The sequence below is a fragment of the Littorina saxatilis genome, linkage group LG7 (genome assembly GCF_037325665.1).
Source record: "Littorina saxatilis isolate snail1 linkage group LG7, US_GU_Lsax_2.0, whole genome shotgun sequence".
In the NCBI taxonomy this organism is placed as follows: Eukaryota; Metazoa; Mollusca; class Gastropoda; order Littorinimorpha; family Littorinidae; genus Littorina; species Littorina saxatilis.
The window spans coordinates 23,241,848-23,251,189 of record NC_090251.1 but is presented as its reverse complement, the minus strand read 5'-3'; the positions used below and the strand labels follow the sequence as shown (position 1 = coordinate 23,251,189).

The 9,342-nt window shown below is 42.5% G+C and overlaps 1 protein-coding gene across 2 annotated transcripts in view; it reads left to right on the top strand.

Moving 5' to 3' along the window:
* The window catches only part of LOC138970964 (uncharacterized), a 20,437-nt gene extending 13,365 nt beyond the window's left edge, over positions 1–7,072 (top strand). For both annotated transcript variants that reach the window (XM_070343552.1, XM_070343551.1), the window contains exon 2: positions 4,444–7,072. In XM_070343552.1, coding sequence (XP_070199653.1) covers positions 4,469–6,913 — 2,445 coding nt within the window. In that variant the 5' untranslated portion in view covers positions 4,444–4,468 and the 3' untranslated portion in view covers positions 6,914–7,072. The remainder of the gene's footprint in view (positions 1–4,443) is intronic.
* The last annotated feature ends 2,270 nt before the right edge of the window (positions 7,073–9,342 follow it).

Here is a 9,342-nt window from a genome sequence, read left to right as displayed (position 1 = left end):
AACAACAAGCTATAGGCTTGTTGTGCTGATTCTAAGGCACCTCATTCAAGTTTATTCGTTGAAGCAAAACAGTTAAGAATTTTGTTTTGCTTTTTGAATTGCATTTCTTTTCTAACTTAACAATTAAGTATGCTTTTTCTGCCTGTCTCTCTGACAATCACACACACACACACACATTCACACACATTCACACATTTGTGTATTTGTAGTTTGGAGGGAGAGAGGAATGCACCACAGTTTGATACTTTTGATACAACATACATGTACTGCTGACCGTGCTAGTACTAGGGTCCACTTTTCCTTCCATTACCAATCCTAGAGAGGCACTCCCTGTCTTATTTGCTTGCCTAACTAAATACATGTATACAAGTTTGGTCTAGTTTTCATTTCAGATAGACTGGGAATCCAGAGGAGAGTGGTGGTGTGTGTGTGTTTGGAGCGATTCCTCCAAAACTACTGGACCGATTATAGACTGGGAATCCAGAGGAGAGTGGTGGTGTGTGTGTGTTTGGAGCGATTCCTCCAAAACTACTGGACCGATTATTTGATGACGTCATGTCTGGGTTTTGACAGTTCAGGTTGCACTGTGGCAACCTCATTTTTCAATCAAATTCATTGACATTTTTGTCAAAGAATCTTTGACCCTGTCAGGGGCTCACATCCATGAGAGGTGGCATAGGACAAATGTCCTGGACAATGCAAAAGTGATAGGACATTTGTCCCGAACAAAAATAAATCAAAAGACATTTTGTTTTTCTGGCACCAATTTTTGTTTTTGCGGCATGTTGCTTTTTCAGAGAGAAAAAAAACTGCGAAAGAAGGCAACTGTCAACCGGCTTGGAGTATTCAGAGTTGCGACCCTTGGAAGCTGTTCTATATATAAAAAGCACATAAAGTCTCCCCAAGTTTCGTCTGGTTGGAGAGACACATCGCTTCGCAAAACATCGATAAAATAGCAAATCAAACTACTGTAAATTGGAAAGTACTGACAATGTCCGGATCAAATGAAAACATTATCGGACAATGACCACTTTGTGACAAAAACAATTGGACATATGTCCTCTTGCATGAAAAATGTATAGGACATTTGGAAAAAATATCCGTGTATGTCTGATGTCCGACTTTGCATTCTTGATCATTTCCTGAATCCAAAAATATACCTGCAGATAAGTCATGTTTAGTTTACTTTGAAAATGTGCTCAAAAGTGAATTAAAATTGGTCTTATGTTCGCATGCTTTGCGGAGACTAGCGCAACCGGTCTCTGTCTTTAGGTTTCACTAGCCAAGACTCACTACTAGTGTTGTTGACGACGGGTTTTCAGTGTTGATCTTTTGGTTTCAGGCCGACAAATTCGATTTGATTATATAAATGTTTTGATATCTCTTCACAGGACAAGTTTGTTTATGCATCTCATTGACTCTGTTTTTAAACACATAGGACTGGGTGGCCGAGTGGTAACCACTTGCGCTCGGAAGCAAGAGGTTGCGAGTTCGACCCTGGGTCAGGGCGTTAGCAATTTTCTCCCCCCTTTCCTAACCTAGGTGGTGGGTTCAAGTGCAAGTCTTTCGGATGAGACGAAAAACCGAGGTCCCTTCGTGTACACTACATTGGGGTGTGCACGTTAAAGATCCCACGATTGACAAAAGGGTCTTTCCTGGCAAAATTGTATTGGCATAGATAAAAAATGTCCACCAAAATACCCGTGTGACTTGGAATAATAGGCCGTGAAAAGTAGGATATGCGCTGAAATGGCTGCGATCTGCTGGTCGATGTGAATGCGTGATGTATTGTGTAAAAAATTCCATCTCACACGGCATAAATAGATCCCTGCGCCTTGAGTCCGAGTCTGGAGATACGCGCGCGATATAAGACTTCATATAAATAAATCTCTAGTCTGTATCTCAGTGTGAATAAGTATGTCACTGTTTGCCTTTTTTACCACAAGATTAAGACAAATACCCTGAAAACTCTTAGCAATAACAATATTCTGGGATTTTTTGTTTTTAAAGATGAACAAAAATCTGTTTAAATTTATTAAAAAAAAAAAAAAAAATCAGGGCTTAAAACTAATGTAATATTAATAAGTAAGGGAATTAATCTTACTTGATTGGACTAGGAGTTACATGTAAATCACTAAATGTGGAGAGGCAATTAACTGAAACTCAAAAGCAGGGAGGAGGTGAGAGGTGGGTGGGCTGGATGGGAGGGGTCTTCAAATGTTGGTTCTTCTGTACACAGCGTTCCTTAGTCTCGTTATAATAGATTATTATAGTTAAAGTATGTTTTGTTTTTTTAACATGACAGAGAATGAGTGAGAATGAATGATGGTGTCAACCTGAGGCAAACAGAAAAAAAATACGGCAGTCATAAAAGAAATAAATGTAGAAGTACAAAGTATGAGTGACAGTCGTAAGAGTAATTAATGTAGAATTATAATTCTGTCGAGCCTTTCCCTGTCATCAGATAAGCAATGTAAAGAAGATAAGATTAATGGCCTTCCTTTTTACATTTAGTCAAGTTATGACTAAATGTTTTAACATCGAGGGGGGAATCGAGACGAGGGTCGTGGTGTATGTGTGTCTGTCTGTGCGTGTGTGTGTGTGTGTGTGTGTGTGTGTGTAGAGCGATTCAGACTAAACTACTGGACCGATCTTTATGAAATTTGACATGAGAGTTCCTGGGTATGAAATCCCCATACGTTTTTTTCATTTTTTTGATAAATGTCTTTGATGACGTCATATCCGGCTTTTCGTGAAAGTTGAGGCGGCACTGTCACGCCCTCATTTTTCAACCAAATTGATTGAAATTTTGGTCAAGCAATCTTCGACGAAGCCCGGACTTTGGTATTGCATTTCAGCTTGGTGGCTTAAAAATTAATTAATGACTTTGGTCATTAAAAATCTGAAAATTGTAAAAAAAAATAAAAATTTATAAAACGATCCAAATTTACGTTCATCTTATTCTCCATCATTTTCTGATTCCAAAAACATATAAATATGTTATATTTGGATTAAAAACAAGCTCTGAAAATTAAATATATAAAAATTATTATCAAAATTAAATTGTCGAAATCAATTTAAAAACACTTTCATCTTATTCCTTGTCGGTTCCTGATTCCAAAAACATATAGATATGATATGTTTGGATTAAAAACACGCTCAGAAAGTTAAAACGAAGAGAGGTACAGAAAAGCGTGCTATCCTTCCCAGCGCAACTACTACCCCGCTCTTCTTGTCAATTTCACTGCCTATGCCGTGAGCGGTGGACTGACGATGCTACGAGTATACGGTCTTGCTGCGTTGCATTGCGTTCAGTTTCATTCTGTGAGTTCGACAGCTACTTGACTAAATGTTGTATTTTCGCCTTACGCGACTTGTTTACTTTTGTTGTTTTGTCCTCTTCTCTTATTTCTGTCTCTCTCACTACCCCCCGCGGGTTAGGGGGAAGAATTTACCCGATGCTCCCCAGAGGCGACTAACGGATTCTGTTTCTCCTTTTACCCTTGTTAAATGTTTCTTGTATAGAATATAGTCAATTTTTGTAAAGATTTTAGTCAAGCAGTATGTAAGAAATGTTAAGTCCTTTGTACTGGAAACTTGCATTCTCCCAGTAAGGTCATATATGTACTACGTTGCAAGCCCCTGGAGCAAATTTTTGATTAGTGCTTTTGTGAACAAGAAACAATTGACAAGTGGCTCTATCCCATCTTCCCCCTTTCCCCGTCGCGATATAACCCTTCGTGGTTGAAAACGACGTTAAACACCAAATAAAGAAAGAAAGAAATGTCTCTCTCAGCTCCACACAGAGATATACTTGTTTACAATTACATTACATATGGAAATGGGACAGGGACTTTTTTGTGCTGATTGAAATATATAGCAAATTTTAAAAGTGAGATAACACTGAATTATTTTCAAGACTACTGTACTAACATAATTTGGCAAACTCGGTAAGATGTTCTGCTTTGGTGAATAGAATAGAATTGCTTCTTATTGGTGCATAATCCACACATTTAGAGAAAAATGTGAGAAAATTAGTATTTTCACTGTTAGGCCCCTCCAATGAGAGTACGCCTCCCAATAAAGGACATATATTATGTTGTCCCTTTAAGAGTTTGTCATCACTGAACTGAACTGTACCTGTCACGGCAGGACCTCTTAATGTAGGGACACATTTGGTCTGTCCCACTCCCAAGGGTGCCCTTTCGTTAGAGGTACCACTACCATTAAACACTTTAAGGCTATCCTTAACTGAGCCCGAAGTCGGCTTCGCGAAGACTGCGAGGTCTTTTTAGCGAAAAGTAAGTGCTAAAGCTGAGTGCGGCAAGCTTTGCCAAGTAGACTTTGTGTAGTCGACTTCGCCCAATTGATGACAGGGTTTACAGTTTCCCACAGTCTTGTGGATTTTTACTCTGTCTCAAGCTGTCTCTCTCTTTGTTTCAGATATGAGGCCCCTCTGCCGGTGAAGATGGCACAGTTCAACATGCCACTTCACGTGCAAACGCCGGCAGAAGAGGAGTACATCATGGAGAGCCATTACCACGACAACGGCATGACCAGTCCCCACGAGATGGGCACCTGGATGGACGACCAGGGGGACGGTGGGGGCAAGTTTCGTCTCAAACGCCGGAGACGCTGCGGCCAGTGCGGGCCGTGTCAGGTGAAAGAGAACTGTGGCAAGTGCCAGTACTGCCTGCGTAAAGACATCCTCAAACAGGCTTGCATCTACAGAAAGTGCGTCTACCTCCGCAAGCCTGTGCCCCGCTTCCGACCCGAAGCAGCTGGCAGCAGTAGCAGCAACAGTAGTGTCGGGGGTGGGGGGATGGTGGGAGGAGGCAGCGGGGCGACCAGCGCTGGCAGCAGCAGCAGCAACAGCACTAACAAGGGCTCTCCCCAGAAGCCATCCACCACCCCCTCCACCGTGCCCAACCACCACAACAGCCAACCTACCCCCTCCCCCTCCTTACACCCCTCCTCATCCTCTTCCGTGGCGGCAGCTGCTCAGTCGGCAGAGCAGAGTTGTCAGCTGAGCCAGAACCACTTCGGCCTGCCCATCAACAACGGCGTCATGGACCCCCTGAGGGCCAGCGCCCTGGACCAGCACCGCAGCGCTCTCTTCGACGCCTCCTGCATGCTGGATCCTGCCAGGAGCGCCTACCTGTCCAGTGCGCGTGGCCTGGAGTCCGGCAGAAGCCCGGCGCTGGACCTGGGCCGCAACACAAACACGGCGGACTCCGGGTTTGGCACCAACAGCTCCATGACCACGTCCCCCGCCAGCAGTGTGACAAAGGACCGCCCCCTGCCTCCCAGGGAGCAGTTCCGATCCCCCATGGAGCAGTGGGGGGCCATGCCTTACGCGTTCCCCCGCGCCAACCCGTGGGCCCACCATGCCTTGCAGGCCAACACAGCCGCTGCCTACGGGTTCCAGTCCGGGGCCAACCCCTACGCCAATGCGTTTGGGTCGTCTTGCCGACTGGGCATGCCCGACCCCGCCAGCCACCTGGCCGCCCCTGCTCAGCCTTCCTTCCATCACAACATGCCTTTTGCGCGCCCTGACTTTTCCGCGCATGCCAACTTCCGTGCTGCGGCACCCCCCATGCAGCCCACCATGACCCCCCCTTTCTACCCACCCCCACCGCACATTCCTTCCAGTCTTCCCAACTTCCCCTCCTTCAGCCAGCTTCCTTCCAGCGCCGGCCACCACAGTACCTACCCCATGGCCCACCCGCCCATGTACCCAGCCAACTTCTACTCTTCCTTCCGCCCACCCAACGAGTCACATATTTACCACGCACAGGTCTCGACCCCGGAGTCCCCCTTCTCGCGATCTGACTCGGGTTTCCCACCGTTCCTAGGCATTGAGTCTTCGTTTGATAAGGATAACAAGAACAGAGACAGCGAGGAAGATGAAGATGATTTGAAGAAGAAGTTCAGCATCTTCCGCATTCCTTGCTTCAAGCACACGAACTGTGATTTGAGCTGTGAGGACGATGCATCCCTAGACTTTAGCAAAGCGGCAGCAGAATACTTACACAGGCAGAAAGACATGGTTGACTTGACGTGGTTGAGGGACAAAGACCCAGGCAACATGCTGCTCAAGACCACTCCAGCAATTGACGACGATCTTCAGCAGCACATGAAACGAATCTCAGGGAGGGGGGAGTGTGATGTGATAAGCATCGATGACTTCAAAATGCACGCCTTCATTCGCTCAGACGGGTTCAACAACTTGGAGATTGAGATTGACAGTCCTTCCATGGAGGCTGCCTTCAGTAAAACACTAAACCCCGTGGAGGACGCAAGCTGTAGACTGGAGAACCAGCAACTGAACAACAGCACCATCTGTGAGAAAGGTGGCGGTGATAATGATATAGACAGCAGAGATTATACTGAAAGTGCATTATTAACGGGCAAAACACTGGGGGCTACTCACAGGCAGGGTGAAAAGATAGGCTGTGTTGAAACTCTGCTTGAGAGTTCAAGACGGTCAACTTCACACACATGCAGCAGTGATTGTGCTCAAGTTTCACCGAATCAGATCCTGAACGGTGACTGCGTCAGAGTCTTGGGTGAAACGACGGCTGAAACCTTAGCGGACCAAAGACAGGAGGAATCTCGTTCACAAGAAAACTGTCACGGTTCCAGGACTCTGTCGGAGGACATGGTTGTGTGTCTGGTTCAGGAGGGGGAGGAGGGGACATTGACAGAACTGGAAGTACCAGGTGTTCATGTGCAGCTTCAGGAGGTCAGTCTTGACCATCACATCATTTCCACCTCCTCTGACCCTCGAGATCTCTTGCGTTTCATCTCCCAGCATGCCCCACCACCAGCTTCAAGCTCACCAGATCTTGTGTTCCACTTTGGGAGAGAGTCCCCTGATGACCTTGAACTTGATCCTGAAGATTTTTCCTGATGCTAATCAGGGATGGAACTTACTTAAGTGCCAGTGGAGAAGAAAGAGACATTTATTGTAAAGGAGTAGAGATCACTACTTAATCTGATAAAAAGCTTTATTCACTTATTCAACTTATTGACATTTATATATATTACGATGTTGTGCTAAAAACATTGTCTTTAAGGGGGGACAGGGTAGGCAAGCACTTTTTTTTTTTATTTTGGAAACAGCTTGCTGCTTGTTTGATTTTTGCAAGCAGAATAACCTAATTAAGGGAAACCATTTTAAATTTTGAGTGAAAAGCAATTTTGGGGGGTTTTATTCACCAAAATGTGAGAAAAACGTTATAAAATGTGCTTTTTTTAAAATGTTGCAGTTTGTGAACCAGTGCATGTCTTGATCCAATTTTTCTTCTTTGCAGCAATATGTGTGTGTTTAATAATTCTGTGTATCGAAAAGCATTTCTAAGCAATATATTATTTTAATTTAGCATTTTCAGTTACCGGTTCAGTTTTGATAAGAAAAATACATGAAATCCTAACTGTCAGACTCATAAAAACCCAACCAATGCACTGAACTCTTATTCCATACACAGAACTGATGCTGTAAAACTCATAAACAACATATACAAAAACTGAACAAATCCATCAAGCCTTTCAAAAGTTGCAACATTTTAATTGTAGCGTTTTGTCTGAAAATTACATTCAGAGAAAACAGCATTTTAAAGATTTGAACCAGTACATAAAAAAACCAGTAGCACAGTGCACCCTGAATTCATATGTTTTTATCAGAATGACCACTTTACTATGTAGGGAAAAGGATTTGACAATCAAATTATCAGGATTTTTTTTATATACATCATATGAAAACAGCCATCTTTGTTTGTACCGATATGAAAACATGAATCAGAACCAAACTGTCAGACTTATAAAAACCCAACCAATGCAGTTAACTCTTATTCCATATACAAAACTGACGCTTTACAAATCATAAACAACATAAACAAAAATGAAACAAATCCATCAAGCCATTCAAAAGTTGCAACATTTTAATTACAGATGTTTGTCTGAAAATTACATTCAGAGAAAACAGCATTTGAAAGATTCCAACCAGTACCTCAAACTAGTAGCACAGTGCAGCCTGAATTGATATGTTTTTTATAAGAATAACCACTTTACTATGATGGGGAAATGATTTGACGATCAAATTATCCAGACTTTTTTTAAAAAATCATTTGAAAACTCATCTATGTTAGTGCAGATATGAATCAAAACGAAACTGTCGGACTCATAAAAACACAAGGAATCCACTGTATTCTTATTCCATGCACAGAAATGGTGCTTCACAAATCATAAACAACATATACAAAATTGGAACAAATCCATCTTGCCATTCAAAAGTTACAACATTTTAATTACCACATTTTGTCTCAAATTACATGTAGAGAAAACAGCATGTAAAAGAGTCTCACTAGTACCCCGGTAAACTAGTACCACAGTAGAGCTTGAATTAATGGGGTGGTTTTTTTTTTTAACCAGAATAACACTTTAACTATGAAGGGGAAATGATTTGATAATCAAATTATCAGATTTTTTTGATTTAAAAAAAAAATCATATGAAAACATTAAAAAAAGTCAATTATCTGTGTTTGTGCTGATATGAAAATATTGATCAGAACCAAACTGTCAGACTCATAAAAACCCAACGGATGCACCGATTTCTTATTCCATTGCATAGAAATGATGCTTTACAAATCATCAACAACATTACATAATTATATATACACAAATGGAACAAAGCTATCAAGCCATTCAAAAGTTGCAACATTTTAATTACAGTATTTCTGTGCTCAATCCTAACACTGCAGCAAATTTCTGTAAAGCTGAATGTCCCTTTCCATGTACCAACTTGGTCATACGCGGATAAGCGTTGCAAACACCGGGAGAAGAGTAAACAACTGCAGACTTGAATGGACACTCATATGCACTCCAGATGCAGGGCCTGTGCAAATCCTTGGGCTGATGCATCACCTTCTTTCATAATCAGACTGCTATCAGACAAGCATTCAGTACAGGATATAAACCTTTCAGCAATAGATTGAGCTGATCAATGTTGACAAAAGCCCAACACATGTCAGCGGAGTGACGTTGCACAGTACCAGTATCCATATCTGCTTGTGATGGGTCAGAAGATGGCAAAGTATCTGTATCTTCTTATGGTTGGTCAGAAGATGGCAAAGCTGATGTTTCTGCTGTGGAGGGGGGTAGTTCCGGTTTAGCAAACTTTTCCATCAGGTCAATCTTTCTCCTCGCTGCCACCACAGGAGGACTGGCTCTCCCCTTGCTCCAACCTAATAAATACACAAAAACTGATTTAATATTTGATACAACTGTCCATGGTTTTTGTTTGTAATAAGCTGCAAATTTTAAGACTCAATATAAACGTCA